General features: G+C 36.6%; 1 protein-coding gene across 2 annotated transcripts in view; it reads right to left on the reverse strand.

Moving 5' to 3' along the window:
* The window catches only part of sema5a (sema domain, seven thrombospondin repeats (type 1 and type 1-like), transmembrane domain (TM) and short cytoplasmic domain, (semaphorin) 5A), a 250,028-nt gene that overhangs the window by 11,712 nt on the left and 219,871 nt on the right, over positions 1-18,445 (reverse strand). For both annotated transcript variants that reach the window (XR_008356441.1, XM_053487924.1), the window contains exons 19-21: positions 13,113-13,283; positions 4,558-4,713; positions 501-545 (exon numbers count right to left, since the gene is read on the reverse strand). Coding sequence is in view for 1 of the 2 variants with exons in the window: in XM_053487924.1 (XP_053343899.1) it covers positions 501-545; positions 4,558-4,713; positions 13,113-13,283 (372 nt within the window). In the remaining variant the exon portion in view is untranslated. The remainder of the gene's footprint in view (positions 1-500; positions 546-4,557; positions 4,714-13,112; positions 13,284-18,445) is intronic.

Here is an 18,445-nt window from a genome sequence, read left to right on the forward strand (position 1 = left end):
TTTTCTTTGTTTATATATTTGACCACATTGCTGTGTCAATAAGTTTATAAGCTCTTTAGTATGCGTGGACATTGTCTAGTTTTTATTCATGGTATTTAATGTTCCTATGCATATTTTTTAAAGTGCCATAAAACCTGCTGCTGAATTATATGGAATATAGTTGGAGCTTATTATGCACTTACAGGATACAGAAAAATATATAATAATCTCGCAGTCTTGCAGGACATAATCATTTTCTTCTGTTATATCAATAACTATATTTATGTCATAATCTTTAATATAGTCAATGTGTTCACCTTTTCACAATTATCAGCATGTCTTATGCTGTACTGTTTTTGTCTTACATAGTACTATTTGCCCAGTGTTGGCAAGTGTTGTCTTCTGGGTTGCACTCTGAGCCTCGATATTTCACATGTAAAAGGCTGTGATAAAATAAAACCATTCCGACTTGTCCATCTGGTATATAATAGAAGTGTGTATCACACTGCATAAATCCTTACCTCCACAGCGTCTCTCCGTATGACTTGAGTGTGCTACAGAGATCTCTGAGGAGAAGAAGACAAACAACACAAGTGTTAGGCTGATAAGAGAGACAAACAGCTAATAATAAAGCTGACACCTAACTTGCTTGTGATGATGAGTGCCAGGCATAATTATAAGAAATGAAATTTTGTAATGGAGTGCTTCCACAGGCTTCGGTAATGAATTGTAATGGAAGGGTGCCAAACTCATCTCATCACAGAGTACTTGGATTGATAAGCCTCATCTGCATATTCGCACGCTCACACATGTTAACAGAGAAAAAGCAACCCTAAAAGCTGCTACTGTAGCTCGGTTTGTATGGTTGTTGGATTAGGACCGGGTATATATGCTCGGCCTCTTAACAGTTGCACCATTTTGTTCTCTTGTTTTAGGGACCTCTGTGTTTGCCTTCTCAATTTAATTTGTTAGGGAAGGTGCGGAAATGTCATTCAAACTCAAGTGTGAAGCAAATCAACAGCACCAATCCTCACAACAGACCCTCTCATCTAGTGCTCTTTAATATGAGCTTCAAATGAGTATACTAGACAAAAATGTCAGGTGCGATTGGCAATTCAAGAAGTTTGTCAATTTTTGAAATTGAGTCCTTCAAGACATGATTTGTTTCTAGTTGTTCAGGGAACATCCTGAGGAAAACAAAACTTCTTAAAGCCCTTTTGGGACAGAATTAGTTTCTCAAGTTTTCATCTGAAGAAGTTCCATGAAGGAATGTTAAAGCTTAATGTAAAATTTGATGCAGATTTGTTGCTCTACTCACACTCAGTCATTGTGAATGTGACAGCCACACAGTACACACACTCACTCAACAGTGTCTAGTGGCCAAATGACTAGTACAGTGAAATTGTCGTTGTTCTTGCATGTACAGTACATTCCAGTCCACTCTTCTTGGCTGCCTGTTTACATCAATGTGGTGCCAAACATTCGTGTTATATTTACAATGGCTGGACTTTTTTTTCTGGATATAAAATCGGATTACTTTAAATTCTTTTTTTATTGGAATGTCCCTCAACAATGTTGCATTGCACCTCCAGGATTCGGGTTTGATTCCAGCCTCTGGTCTGTGTACATGGAGTCTGCATGTTCTCCCTTTGCTTGGTGGGCTTCCTCCTGGTTCCTCCCACAGTCCAAAGACATGCAGATTAAGCTAACTGTCGCTCCCAAATTGCCAAATGTGTAAAAAAATTTGTGTGACCTGCAATGGATTGGCAACCCAAGTTAAGTGTGTACCCGCCTCATGCCTGAAGTCTCCTGGCACCTCTATACAGAATAAACTGGTATAGACAATGAGTGAGTGAGTGAGTAAGTAAGTGAATGTCCGTCAATATGCAAGTTATGGAAATATAAATCTGAGACTGTTTTTTTTTTTTTTTTTTTTTTAAACTAAAGAATATAAGACTGTATATTTACTGTAGTATTACTTGTTCTAGTTCTCGGCTGGGTGGTATATACAGTATACTGTATACCAGAGTTGAAAGCTAATGAATTACTTTGTTACTGTACTTTTACTCCACTACATCCTACAACACATATCTGTACTTTCTACTTCACTACATTGCATGCATAATATTGATTTGTCTTTCTCTGTAAAACACTCAATAAAGCAGGTGATTGAATTGAACTGAATTGGAGATGGGAGTAAACAGTGACAAAAACACACTTTGGAAGTGACAAAGAGAGAAAGAAAGAGAGAGAGAAAAGAAAAAAAGAGACTCAGTATTATTGATACTTAAGTCAATTTGAAGGTAAGTACATTTTCTCAAGAATTATTTTGGAGTAAGAATTTCTACTTTTACTTGAGTGATATTTTACTTGCGATATCTCTACTTTTACTCAATTACAGGATTTACAGTATGTACTTTGTCATCCACTATACAATATATACTCTCTCTCTTTCTCTCTCTTTCTCTCTCTTTATATATATATATATATACAGTATATATATATATATAGATAGATATAGATATATATATAAAGACAAGTTATTTCATTTAAAAGAAATTGAATTTCATTTAAACTACACTTGGCAAACTACATTTAAACAGTTGTTTGTTTGCTCATTTATTTACTTGCTTATTCAATCATTCATCTTTAGATGACTGTGGAGTCTATGATTGAAATACTGTACTTGGTGGAGATCAGGTATACCAATCAATCACAGGCTCATACTGTACATGCACCATATCATTCATATCTCTGGGCACATTAGATACACATATCCACCTACCAACATGTCGTCTGGACAAAATTGAAGAATGTTGAACCCAGGACCCAGGAGTACTTGAATAACTTTTTGATGTAACGAGTAATATAACGCGTTAGGTTAGGTCCGCCATTTAAGTACTCAGTTATTTGGTTACATTTTCAAAAATGTAATCCATTATTTAGACAATTTATGTAATTGAGCCATGATGAACCGTACTTACTCCCACCGCGCAAAACCGCGTAGGTGAGACAGGGGTATTAGATGTTAACAGATTATGGGCCAAACTTTGCTGTGTGATGATGGTAGAATAATTATAAAGGTCTTAACTAAAACAACATGCATAAAGAATCAAAAAGAAGTTTTCATTTTCTGCAATGGAAAAGTACTCGAACTAGTTACTTTTATCAGAAAATAACGCTGTAATGTAACTGATTACTTTTTAAAGACAGTAATTTTGTAATGTAATTAGTTACTTTAAAAAGTAAGGGCCCCCAACAATGGTCACCATGTCCCTCCTTAGCATAAAACTATTTGTTTTATTTGATCAAATACAAAATATATTACCTATTAATCATGGAATACATAAAACTATATTTAATAAAGTAGTGAAAGCTAAAAAAAACATAAAATTCAATTTGTCAAGTCTATACAAACAGTCATATGCGACGTATCCCAGCTTTCCTGCTTGTTTATAAATTCAAATGGATTGCAAACCCCATTACTGTAATGCCTGTGTTCGATTAGGCAACTGGGACGAGTCACTAATTAGCCCTGCGCCACTAAGATTGATTATTTGGTTGGACGTACATTACTGCCTGTCGATATGAAGACAACTTGGGAGTCTGTGTGCTCTGGAGTCTATACAGGAAATGTGTATTATGTGCTTCTCCTATTTGAAGCTTCTGCTCGTTTGTCAGTGTTGCTGTATCGTTACAGCCATATCTTTTAATTCTGTAATGCGAGTTTGTTGGAAATCTTCTTCAACTTGAGGGTTCCATGTTTTTTGACTAAGATCTTTTTTTTTTTTAAATCAGACTAGCTGGGTGATTTTCTTAAGAACTACTGTAGTTTAACCATTTGCTTTTTCTCTGTGTGCAGAACCATAAGCAAGACTGTCAATCAGAAACATAAAAGCACCGGGGCTGCTCATGCAAATGAGAAGACATGTTTGGCTGGATCAAATGCTTTTTCTGCAGACTGGTACAAACACTGTGTGCCATCTGCTATAGTTACCTGGATAAGTCTTTGGTGTACAAACCCAGCAGGCATTAATAATAGCCTTCTTCTGTCTGAGATATTATCCTAACTAGGGCAACTAGGGGCCCTTCTGTGCTGTCACATAATTCCTGTGAATGTAGGTATCATAAACTCCAACAGTGGTTGAAGGGCAGAACAGAGTGCTTAGATACAGAACATAAAACTGTTTTTTTTGTGTGTTAAAGCAGACTATAGTTAGATATGCCTAGAGCATGATTTGCTAAAAGTGACAGGAGTTTCTTATGACATTTTGGAAAATATACTGTGGACAGCCAACAGACAAAGAAGAAAAAGAAGATGTAGAAGGAGAAGGCTCACAGTTCTGGAATCCTAATCTATGATATACAGTAATAATAATTTGACTCTTGAATTTGTCATTTATATCATTATAACATTTTTATTATTATTATTTTTTAAAGAGATGCTATATAAATGAAACTAAATTGACTCTGTGCATGTGTCCTAACTCTGCTGAGTCTGGTCCCAAGGTATTACTATAATTCTGTGTGTGCATACAGTATGTGTGTGTGTGCGTGTGTGCATGTGTATGTGTCCACCTGGGATAAAGTTGGAGTCAGACAGGCAGGCACGGACTTCGCTGCTATTTCCAGAACACTGATTCCCAGTAGGAAACAGAACGTCACAGTGACGAAGACGAATCTGAGATCCGGATGAGTCACAATGGGACCATTCAGACCAGTCAGACCAACTCTCTGTGGAAAAATAGCATTAGTTTTAACATTACATTTAATAGTTCTTTATTTAACAGTAATGTGTGCAAACACTAGAGGAAGGACTTTAGAAGATGGTAGAATTTGTTTTAGTATTTTTTCAACAAGGCTAATACCTGGGTGTTGAACTGCTCACTTTGTCGAACTTTAGTTTAGCAACCATCGTGTTACAGTGGAGTTTGACACTATGAACTGATTTCACAATCACCTCCACCTACATCAACTCCCACGATAACAACCTTTATAACATAAAATCACAGAGCTGAGTACCTGTCCATATGTGCATGTTTACATTGGATACAAATTAAATTCATTTTTATAAAGCCCTCAAACTTTTGGAAGTAACAGCTGCAACTGGCTAATAAATCAAACCTAGTGTGCCAGTTCCAGAGGATTTTCAGTGCAGAGTTTAATATTCAACCTCATTTAACACATCTAATTTAACTCATCAGCTAATGATTATAAACTGAATTAGAAAATAAACACAAATCAATCCAGGTCTGTCACCATTTAATATAACAGGTTGCAGTTGACTAAATAGTGATTAAACCTGTCAGAGTATTGTCAGATTTAGCAGATTATTTCTCTTATTCTAGCTTTTTATCTGATTATTTTCTTATTTGAAATACTCATACAGCAAATGTTAGGAAAGAATCATGTAATCCGCAAGACGAGCAAAAATCTTTCATAAATTTTGACTTAAAAAACGAGCGAGTCTTGTTATACGAGTACCAAGTATTGTACATCGAGTATAGTCTACTCTGCATGCGCTTCTTGTTTCGACGCTGAGCTTCACATGATCACAACTGATCCAATGGTTATTTTCTTTTTTCGAGCTGCAGAATTGTGGGTAATTGTCTTCCATGCTCGGTCTCAGTGCGCATGCGTCATTCAAATAGTCAACATCTGTGCATGTGTGTACCGTTTATTTAATTTTAATTTTATTTTGTTTAGTATGTGTGTGTCAAATGACTTTATGTATTTTTAGTTTAGTGTGTGTGAAAGTTGTCCTACACACACACCTAGAGGGTGAGTCTCTATTTGGTAAACTGGTGTGTGTGTGTGAAAGTTATCCTATACAGCAGCCGCCTTCTCCCCCTTGTCTGCAAGCTAGTGTGTATGTGTGTGTGTGTGTGTGTGTGTGTGTCCATGTGTCTGTATGTCTGTGTGCGTGCACGCCTGGTTGAGTGAGAGTCTCTATTGGTAAACTGGTGTGTGTATGTGTGTGTGTGCGAGTGGATGTGTGTGTGTGAAACTTGTCCTACACAGCAGCCCCCTTCTCACCCTTTCTCCTCTCCTGGCTCTGGTCTCAATCACTACAGCTATGATTTAAAGTAAAGTGCAGGTTAATTTGTTTTATTTTTACCTTATATTTTGTACTAATTATTTTTATATTAATATTTTTGTGTTGTGGAATGAATCGTCTGAGTTTTCATTATTTCCTATGGGGGAAATTTGCTTTGTTATACAAGCACACTTCCGGGACTAATTATGCTTGCAATCCAAGGTTCCACTGTAGTGATATTGTGCCACAATTACAATCAGAGAGGGGAAGAGGACACATTCTGGCAACCAGAATGTCAAAATTAGTGGTAAAGTGCTCGCCCTATCATCCAGAGATTGCTGGTTCGAACCCCGGGTGATGCTGTTTTCCTCTAACAGCCGAAGGTCTAGAGAGAGCTGATTGGCCAACTCTCTCAGGGGGGAGAGATGAGAGGTACTCGCGCTTCCACATTAATTACGGCTCTACAACCAATCAGGGGCGTCTGTGAGCTCGCGCACGCGAAAGGAGCGGCTAGCGCTTTCCTCCGAGTGTGTTACTCCGCCCCTAATGGTGCATGAGCAAGCAGTTCGAAAAAAGATGCGGTCGGCTGACGGTTTGGAGGAAACACGTGATAGTCTTCGGCCCTCCCGGCTAAGTTGTAGTAGCCTTAATGTGGGAGCCCCCTAGTGACGGGGAGGAATTGGCTACGGCTAAATTAGGGGAGAAAATTGGAAAAATCCAAAAAATAAATAAAAAAAATGAATAAAAAATCTTGTTCACCCCTTCAAAAAAAAAACCTGCAAAAATCACTCCATTCACTATAATGAAGTAAAAAAAAACACAAAAAAACCCTCACCTTTTGCACTATGCACATGACACTTAACATCCACTGGCATGAGCTTAAAGTCTTTTCTTGCAAACCCTCCTAGAAGAAAAGCTCTAGCACCCTTGGCTTGTCTGACATGAGTAAACAAATCACAGGAGTGTTATTGGCTTTAAAGTAATACAGTAGCTCTTTACATTCTCCGTGGAGAAGGGTGGCTGCAGGGAGGGCCCAAGCCACGCCCCCTCGACCCTCACACATGTACATATATCACAGGCAACATATAGACTCAGGTCTCTGTAACCGAATAAGCTAGCCATATAAAATAAGCCATTTTTAGTTATTAAATTATTATTATTATTATTATTATTATTATTATTATTGTTATTATTATCTAAAATCAGCATTAGATAAATTTCATGGAGTCCGTTATTCGGTTGTATAGGTATCAAAGGTCCTATTGCAAAATCTTATATACGTACATAGTATACTACAAATCCTTCTTGAATAAATTTCAAAATTATTATTAAATACAAATATGTGTTTAGACAATAATTAATATTTAGTTTTTTACTGGTGTGTGTGTGTGTGTGTGTTTTCGTCAGACAGCCTAAAGTTCTGTCAAAGACACAATTAAACTTGTGCATGGCACCAAAACTAGTCTGTGTTAATATTTTAGGTTACAATAATTACATGAAACTTTCTTTCTTTTTTTCCTTTTTTTTTTTTGTCTAAAGTTTCATAAATATGCTTTTATAATTGGGGAACTTCTGATCTCTGTGTAAAGAAAATGTTCTAAAGATGAAACTCATACATAATGATGACTGTAAAATGCATCACCGGCATCAACACTGTAGTGCTTTATAAATCCTCACACTGTAATATACAGGTGGGAAGCACTTTTCCTCAAACCCTTAGATAAAACTGTTTGCCCCTGGAGTCCTAGCAGAAACTAATCTTCTGTGAGTGAAGTGAGATAAAAACTTGAGCTGATAAAACATGTACACAGGACTAGCACTGCTGTACTATTTTCAAACTGTGCACTACAATATACAGGGTAAACTAATTTCCAAGGTGTGGCAAACTGTTTCCCCTGTTTCTTAATTACTGAAGCAAACGCATGAATGTTGAGAAAAAAGAAAAAAAGATGAACATAATCACTGTAATTAAAGTTATTATTATTGTTATTAAAGTAATGTAATATATTGGAATACTTGTGGGAAACCTAATCTTCACCATCACCAGGTAATGCAGGTGTGTAACTGATAAATAACCTTAAAACTTACATATATACTGTACAGTACATATTACTCATTAACTACTTATTGTATTAATTGTAATTTCCGAAACCCGCAACGAAATCAAATGTGATGATGTCGCACATGCGCACTAAAGGGATGAGGAAAGGAGCCAATCAGAAACGGCATGTTCCCTCCTTTAGTCTTCGACTGGCTGGAATTATGGCGCAATTATAATGGTGTCAAAAGTTGAGCGAGCACAGCATTGTTATTGATATTAATATTGAGCTTGCTCAAGAGAGAAGGAGAGAGGTGTGCGTGCATGAGAATAAGTTTGAGCATGTTCGAGTAAGATTTGAGCATGCAGGGAAAGGGTTTGAGTGTCTGCACGTGAAAATAAAATATGAGGGCACAAAGGATTTTTGCACAAGAATAACAAACACCGTGCTAGCCTAGTGAACTGCATTCAACCTGAATACCTAACACAGCTACAGTTATTTCCAAAAGTATTTGAACAGCCAGGCTAGTATCCCAAAGACATTTTCTTGGGGAAAAAAGGCATTTTGAAGCAAAGAAAAGCGTGAAAATCAAGCATCGAGCATATTAAATATACCAATTTGGAATTTTAAAAAAAGAAGGAAACCATTGATGTACATAAACCCAACATGGAAAGAAATACAGAAACAGAAATCAATAATCTCCGCAGGGTGAGAGGTGAAGGAGTTGATACCAGAAGAAGATGAAAGAGGCCATGCAACAGGATGCAATCACTCAGAGATAAAACAGAGTCAACAATTTTGAAACAAAGATTAATCTCTACCAAAGTTCCAAGTATGAAGAAACATAAGATGTGCTCGTGATCCAAAACATACAAACTCATCTCTCAAATCACAGTGGAGGGTGTGTCACGGCTGGGGTTTGCATGGCTGCTTCTAGAACAGGTTCACTAATCTTTATTGATGATGCAACTCATAATGGTAGCAGGACAATGGATACAGCCAATTTACTGAGTAATGCATTCAATACAAGTGGGAGGAACTTCATCATGTAGCAAGACAATGACCCAAAAACACACTGCCAACACAAATAAGGACTTAAATTAGAAAATATTTTAGACTGGATAAGTCAATCAGCGGACCATCTACAGTATTTGGGCATTCATTTCACTTCCTGAAGGGAAGATTGAGAGGAGACCCTCATACACACATAGATTTACTGAAAGAGGCTGTACAGTAGTACAAATATAGAAAAGCATCAATAAAGATAAATACCAAAGTCAGTGGGTCATTGGTTTGATGCAGTTATTGCCAACATGGAACATTTAACCAAAATTAAGTGTAGCTCAGTGGTTAAGGCATTGGACTATGGTTCTGGAGATCCCAGGTTCAAACCGCCAATGTTGGACCCTTATACAAGGCCCTTAACCTTTAACTGCTCAGATGTTTGTAGTGAGATAAAAGTGTAAGTTGCTCTGAATAAGGATGTCAGCCAAATGCCTAAGTGTTATTTACTAAAATTTTTCTGTAGGATTATTTGTTCCAATACTTTGGCTCATGCAAACGTTGCATGATAAAAAGTAGCATATTTAAAATTGTTTACACATATACAAAAGACGTAAGTATTAGGAAATTAAAGCTTTTTTTTCATTTTCACATACAGTAACGATTTTAAAATGTCATTTTGACATTATAACTGTTCAAAAATTTATGATGCTCCATAAATATTAAAACTGGTTTATCAACCAGACAAACATTTGTTTGCCAGATGGCATTATGATAACAAATGTCTATTAACACCTGGGCGAAAGCAACATTGGCTACACATTTTAGATATTTTCTTTCATGCACAAACACCCACACCTTCACACAATTAAACATCTGAAACATCAGTGCTCACTGAGGTGGTGTGTCCTGTTTTTGGCAAGTGACAAGCATTACATTTTGCCCGATCCTGCATTTTTAAAAAGACATGTTGTGTCAGTTTAAAAGCACATGTCTTATCTACTAAAATGTCAAGCAAATCATTGCCAGCGTTTATGTGTGACGTTATATATTCAGCTATCCTTATTTCATCTTGTTTTTGATGTACAATAATAAAGAAATAATACTAATGCTTTACACTAAACAAGGCAGCCCAATAATAAAATGACACAACAAATTACACTGTAAAATAACAATAAATAATAAATAATGATAATTGCAATTATATTTTAAAATCTTATGCTTTTTTAATTAATTTATTTTTTATAATGGACCTCCACCCCTCTGTGTGTTGATTTTGCTTGTCAGTGGTGGTGACACAACCTATATTTGTATTTCATTAATTATACTTATATGAAAGAGCTGTTTATTAATGATCTGTTGTATTTTTTTTCCTTTGCTTTCTTTAGCTTATCGTTTACTTCACGTGTGTTCTGGATCAAATCCATTGCTACTAGATAGAATTATTAAACTCAGTGCTCATGCAATACATTTCCTGTTGCATGTTTATCAAAAGGAATTAATTATCAAGCTTTTTTAATTATGTTATTATTAACAGGCCTCTATTAGGGTGCATACGAAGCAAACACAAAGAATAAGCGCTGCCATAAAGCATTATGAATCTAAGCTTCACAGTGATCATTTCTGAATGTACTTGTGAGTAATGAAAGCTTGCTGTCAGCTCTCCCGTTGTTCACTTGTCATTAGGATTCACTTCCCTCGCTCACTGTGTGATCATAATGAATGGTGTGACAGGTGGAGCCACGAAAAGGTCAGGCCAGAGTTTCACTAAGGCCTTGGCTAATGGACAAACTGACATTTGAATACCAGATATTCACCCATCCCAGCCACTGTATTTTAGCCTAATGTGGGGGACATGTCTCACCATTTAGAGGCTTTTTCCCCCCTCGTTCTCATTCTTCCTGCGGTTGTGGGTGGATTCATGCTTGGGTCTATCATTTGCTTTTATAATAAGTGTGACATTGATTTTTCTCCTTCTTCAGTCGGGCTTACATTCGAAATTATATGAGTGGAAGAGCAGGTACAGGCATGTGATATAGTGTATCTATGGAAAAGACTTTATGGCTGAGGTATATTTCTGAGCGTTTAATTCCAAAGATTTTACATAGATATATTTCATAATTTTTGCATCTGTTTCTTCTATGCATATAAAAATTAAAGATGTAAAACATCTAAAAGTTTATATTCATAAAATGGGGTTTTTGAAAAAGAATTAGGGCCAGCCTTTTTTTTTTTTTCTTCAAAGGTTTTGGTTTCAAAGGTTTGAATTTTATTTAATAATCCACACAATGTTAATTGTTATATTGTCAATTACTGTATATATTAATTAAATAATACCACTTTAAATTCACAGAACAAGAAAAATTTGTCGTATATGACAATGTTGTTATGGGGTAAAGAGAGATTGGTAGGCTGAATTTATATTCTTACCTTTAAAGGTGACAACCCTAACGATATCTCATGCTCAGATGTGCACGCTGCACAATTGTCTAAACCTAAATGCCAATGATGCCTCGATTCATCTCGGTTTTGAAAATGTTAACAAGCTGTCAGTGTTTAGTTTGAACAGTTTTGTGAGCTGAAACTTCAAAAGAAGAGCACCACCGCTCAGATATTGCAGCCTTCATTACCCTACAAGGCGGTCAGTCACTCCAGCGAGAGAATATTGGTTACCAGGCAACCGACCAATACTGATGATAGCATAATAGCAGATAGACATGAACAGACAGTGCTAACTAGGCTTGTGATATGTATATCCAATCAAGACACTGCTCACACTTCACAATGTCCGATTGGATTTCCAAACATGTCATACACTTCACTGTGTATCTCCAGCAGCTCATGGAATGCATTCATCATGCATCGTTTACCCTCTGACACTGGATTTTATACTCTGTTTCCCATCGAATTCAAATGTGATTAAGGCAGAAACACCTTGGACAGGATGTCAGACCATCACAGTGTGTCACATTACACTTGTATTGTGGATTTTTGTGCCATTGCCATTCATACAGTAGCTGCCGTAACATGATTCAAATATGAATAGTTAAAATTTGCTTTACATTAATTAAAAAAGGCATTTTTTTTTTGTTGTTAATGTAAACTGTATTGAAGTTTCCCACAGTCTACCTGAGCCTCCAATAACAAACTGGACTTCATATTAACTTAAACACATCTCCTGTTATACTGAACTTCCAGCCTCCCAACACATGACTGCAGATCAATCCCTGCTATCCGTTTTCACCCTAATAAGGATGGGTTCCTTGTTTAGTCTGGTTCCTCTTGAGGTTTCTTCCTATTGCCATCTCAGGAAGTTTTTCCTTGCCACTGTCGCTGTTGCCTCCGGCTTGCTCATCAGGGACAATCTTATTATTTTGATTCATACACATTTACATTTAATATAACCTTAAATAATTGTTTTGATTGTGTAATGCTGCTTTGCGACTGTTAAACGCGCTATACAAATAAAATTGAATAGAACTGAATTGAATAAAAAGGTATAACATTTTGGATATTCAGGAGTACCCCAGTGGTACACAAGGGGAACACAAAACATTTAATGGTATTGGTGATAAGTGCATCTATGTAAGTATGTATGTATCTATGTATGTATCTATGTATGTATGTATGTATGTATGTATGTATCTATCTATCTATCTATCTATCTATCTATCTATCTATCTATCTGTCTGTCTGTCTGTCTGTCTGTCTGTCTGTCTGTTTTTCCATAGCATTAAATACATAATGGCAAATTGTTTTAATGCTGTGGTTTACAGATAGATTTAAGGATTATACATGGATTTATGACATGCATTAAAAACATATTTGTCTCAGTGTTACTCAACATGCTCCTGAATAGTAACACATTTTCTTTCCTTTTAGATGCATGTGGGTGTTATGTGGATGTTTAAGTGTACATATAAAGTGAATGTGTCTATAGATAGATTATAGATAACAAATGTACAGTACATGTTTAAATTAGAGTATGCGATTACAGTATGTGTGCCTGTGAATAAAGCATATGCATGTGTCAGTGTGCATGTGTATATATTTACCTGGACAAGGCTGTGTGTTACACAGAGCTTCTTCAGTGTGTAAGCCTAGGCAGATGTCTCCTCCATAAGCAGGTGGAGGGTTACTGCATGAACGTGTGCGGATGTAGTGCCCTCCGCCACACGTGGCCGAACATCTGGACCAAGAAGACCAACATGACCAGCTTCCATCCACTGAACATTGTTAAAGAGAGAGAGGGAGAGATGGCATGAGAAATGAAAGAACATTCTCTTGCGCTAAGCTACTTTTAATGTCTCTAATAAATTATTCAAAGAAATCTCTCAGGTGAAAGCTTTACACAGTAAATTATACAGTGCCATGATTATAATGGTCTTGTCAATCACGTAAACTTCACATGAGAAGGATCTGTAGAGCACAGTACGGTACGTCTTTTAGTAGAACAAGTGGGAGGGTGAGCATGTACCTGAGTGTGTTAGGTGGGTGTGCATTAATGAGGGGAATATGCCTTTTTCCTGACCATGGTAGGTGGCTGTGACTGTGATTGGAACAAGTGGGTGTGTCCTTGAGTGACATAGGTGGCAGGGTCTTTGAGAGGGACACAAGGGTACAGTGTGTCCTTACATGAGGTAGGTGAATGTGTCTTTGTGTGGAACAGGTGGCCATGTCTGAGCATGGTGGCTGGATATGGCTTATAGTACGACTGGTGTCCATGTCCATAATAGTCTTGCTGGACATGTTTATCAGGTTTTAAGACCACTTACATAGATTATTCAAGTTACTGTATACAGATGTTTAAAAATATAATAAACCATGAATGTCTATGTCTATACACGTTGCACATCTTGTACAGGTAGGTGAAGAAACATCATTATAAATATTATAAACACTGAGTACTGTAAATACATTTATTTATGGTTATTGCATATTATCAGGATATAAAGAGGGTCATGGGAGAGTTTCTGTGTTTTTTAAAATTTGGATAGCAGGATTGTTAAGATGATAGGGAGCAGAGTTGAATTTAATAATTGCTCTGGTGTAAAGGTTGTTTCTGAGTCTTAAAGTACACATTTAATAGGCCTGTAGTGTCTCCCAGGAGGCAGCAGGGTGAAGAAATGATTTGTTGGCTGTGTGAGTCAGCGTGATCTAAAGATGCTTTCCAAGGGGGACGAGAGGTGACTGATTATGTCCTGGCCAGTGTTTATGACTCTGTAGTGAAGTGATGTCATATCAGCTGCTGAATAGTTAGTGTACCCCACTTTTTTTTATGGAGCAGTGATAAAAAGGCACAAACTTTTGGACTGTTTGGCTTTTTTATGTCCTTAGAAAGTACAGATGCTTCTGTGCCTTCTTTACTAATAGGTGTCCCTATTAATACTCAGAGGAGAGAGGTCCTCATGGTGGTCCTCTCATGGAGTCAATCATAAGTTCATTGTTTTTTTTCTGGTGCTCAGTGACATATTTTTTTTGCTGAGCGTTTCTCAATTTCATCCCTGTCAGCTGTCTTATCATAATGCGCAAACAACCCCACCAGTCTTGTGTCATCTGCAAATTTGATCATCATCGATTATGATTGTCTGTGGTGTGTGCACATGCACAGTCAAACGTGTATAGAAAAGACTATAAAAAAAAAGGGCTAAGCATACATCCTTGTGGAGCGCCAGTACTGAGTTTCAGAGAAGATGCAATTCAAGCAATCTGACAAAAAAATGGGGGTCACACAGACCTATAGTAATTTAATTTTTTTCTTTATACTTTTCTTCTTTTAGGGCATTTTAAATGTGTCTTAGTCATACATGTAATATCCACCCGTACACTACGGCACGTCAACAAACCTACATTCACGTCAGACGTCAGCTACTGCGCGAAATTAGGGTCGGATCACTGTTTGACCCCATGGAACACAGTTATGTAGTAGTAAAAACTACCTTCATTTTTCTCTATATAATTCTCTGCTACACTAATGCACTTTTCCCAGCATTTCACTTGTGCTTGGATACAATCACTGTAGAACGTTATCTCAGTACACTGGAGATCTATTGATTTTCAAGGATCAGGCTTTCCACTCGCTACTGTAAATGTGCACAGGAATGACTGCAGTGGGCTCAGAGCCACCTCGGCTGTGATCGTCATTCACGAACATGAGGACTTTTTACTGCGGTTAAACTGGGCCTGAAGTCTTCTGTAAATGTTCTTTACAGATTTTTTTTAACTCATTTATGCGAAATTTGATCACAAGTCCTGGTTTGACTTAAACAAACCGAATCTCATATTTATATTGGTATTGTAAATAGCGTCAATCAAAATCGATAGTATTTTAAACAGTTTGGAAGGAAAGCCATCTACACCATTGTAATCTTTTAGTGATGCTAGATCAATGTAGAGTATCTCTCCACAATAATAAAAAATTAACTATAAAACATCCACCACGGAAATATGCACATCATCAATATGTTGACTTACAGTAACTTAAAATTACTTTATCAATGGCAAAAAAAGCAGGCAAAAATATTAGGCTGCGAACTTTAAAGCCAGGAAATTTAACCATTAACAGTAGGCCCTCCATAGACAAGCTCTTCTGGGGCGTATCTTACTTTTTTACATGCTGTAGTGTCAGTTTTTTTTACATATGTTATATATCCAGAGGTGGGTAGTATCGCATTACATTTACACCGTTACATTTATTTGAGAACCTTTTTGAAAAAAAAAACACTCCACTACATTCGGCGACTGCAAATGCGTAGCTGAATGTAGTGGAGTAAGAATGTAGTGGAGTAAGAGTACTGCGTAACACTCGACTTGTTACGTTTCTAATCATTTATTCTACACATTGAGCCGGCAGATCTAGCGCATGACTGTTTCACCAATCAGACGAGGCAACAATAATCACATGACTCCGTTTGACCAATCAATCACAGTAACAATAACCACATGTAGTCACATGACCACACTCAAACCCAGTGGCTTATTATATTGATATAATAAATTTTATATATAATAAAAAAAAAAAATCAATCGGACATTACTTGTGTAGTCATTTTAGCAGTAATATTTTGGATGACTTTTTACTTCTACTTGAATAATATTATTTTAAAGTACAGCTACTTTTACTTGAGCACTTTTTTTAGCTACTCTACCCACCTCTGTTTATATCAATGCTTAGACCGCTACCTTCAAGAATATATATGCAATAAATGTCAAGTAACTAGATAACCTGGTTAAAAATTGCAATAAGCAGCAAGGAAAAAAATATTTATACATTTTTCTCAAACTAAAGTTGCCACTTTAACTAATGCTGTGAGAAAATGAGTATATCCCACAAACTAATAAACGTAGATGGTTCAAATAAATTTCGATCCATCTGCGTCTATTAGTTTGTGATACATTCTTATAAACGGTGTGTTAGGTCACCAATGAACAAACAAACACTAAAAGGAATGAACATTAAACCATGAAGCGGTAAAATAAAAAAGTCCCCTGTCAAGATATTCTTATTAAAATGTTCATTATAAGGTTTAAACATAGGGGGAAAGCACAAACATACACAACAGGCAATTTGAAGCAGATGAGCAGCCGGACAAATCATCGTCGTGCTCAGTGAGTAGTGCTACTGACAAAGAACCTCGGGCTGTGTGCTTTCTTTTGTAAGCGTCACTGTTTATGTGAGGATAGTTTAATTTTATTTATATGTGTGTTTGTGAGAGTGTGAGAGAGAAAGCATGAGAGAGAGCCCAAGACTGCAGTCATAAAGAGAGCAAAGAATAAAAACACTACACGTTAGAAGTTAAAGTAGCACTTGGGAACGCAAAGAGAAGAGATTTCTTGTGCGTTCATGACAAGCACGGTAGGATGTGCACACAACCTAGACCCGCATGCACATCTTAAATCTATAAATCATGCATAAATTACAGACTTTTTTCAGAATTTTTTGGGTGCAAGTGACATCACTGCATGTGACAAACATGGTAGTAACGTGCACACAACCTAAATCTCTCTGGCATGCATCATAATGATGTATATCTATTGATCATGCGTAAAAGGATGCGCACTGTTTAGTGTTTTTGTGGGAAACGCATATGCATGGGAGGAAACGGTGTCACTGGAACATGTTTGAAGTTTTTTCAGCAATGTGGAACATCTTAGATTTTGTATTAAAAAGAATTATTAAGCTATGTTTTTGGTTAAGATTTTATTGGCACTTCATTTTAGATATGCAGATATGATAACCAGCACTCCCGCTGGTTTTAAAGAGTTAAAAATTATCCCTGTATGTAACAGTATAACAATATCAAGTAAGTGATTTGAATGTTTTATTCCGTTCATAAATTTTCTCATCACAATAATCAACTCATATATTAGATAACTTAACTACACATATCTTTAAACAGATAATACCAAAATCAAACAAAAGCTCTTTTAAAGTAATACATTTTCCTGTAGCACTGGCTGTGGACCTTGATCTTTAAAAATAGCAGTTATAAAACCTAATTAAAAATCAGATATCTAACCCTGTAAAGCCTTCAATTACAGGGCAAAATCAAACTTCCTCTTTATTGCCTAAATCCCTGGCCTCATCACAGCAGAGAAACGGCACTGGGTAAACTGGTAAATGACCTGCTACTCGTCTTTGAACAAGGTTGTGCCTTGCCTTTGTTGCTTGACCTTCAAGTCAAATGCCTCCTTGATAGACTAGAAGATCAATCAATCAGTCAATCAGTCACATTTTAATAGCCAACAAGGCAAGCAAAAAAAGTATTTAAAACATGCATTTACCACATTTACTAAATGTGCAGGAATTAAATAAAGGGTGTATGACAATATAAGCAGATAATGATATAACAATAACGGCAGTATGATGTACAGTATCAGATATATACTCTAACAGTGAAATCTATAGGACATGTTCAGAAGGCTAACTGCTTTTTTAAAAGAAGCTGCTTCTGTTTTAGCTTGTGGTGGCTTTTATTGTTCTAAGTTTTTTTTTTTCTGAGAGAAGCAGTTCAAAGACTAAATGTCCAGGGTGAAATGGGTCAGAGATGATCTTGCTTGCACGCTGCTTGATTCGGGCAGGGTGCAGCTGATCGATAGGAAGGAGATCACAGTGGATGATGCACTGTAGCCTTTTTGGTCCTATTTGGTTGCTCTACTGTACGAGATCAGTTAAAGGATGAAGTTAAAGGAATGGCTCACTCCTGGCTCAATGTTTATTTGACTGATGTAAGTTTGTATTTGTAGATGTAAATTGTAAAGTTTTCTGCAAGGTTATGATTTATGCCCACTTTTTTTCTTTCTAAATGTATGTTCTGCGTATTATCATTTGTAAACATGGTATTAGTTTCCACTGTTATTCTGATGAAAAAGAGCTGTATATTTCAGC

Source organism: Clarias gariepinus, chromosome 26 (genome assembly GCF_024256425.1).
Source record: "Clarias gariepinus isolate MV-2021 ecotype Netherlands chromosome 26, CGAR_prim_01v2, whole genome shotgun sequence".
Taxonomy (NCBI): Eukaryota; Metazoa; Chordata; class Actinopteri; order Siluriformes; family Clariidae; genus Clarias; species Clarias gariepinus.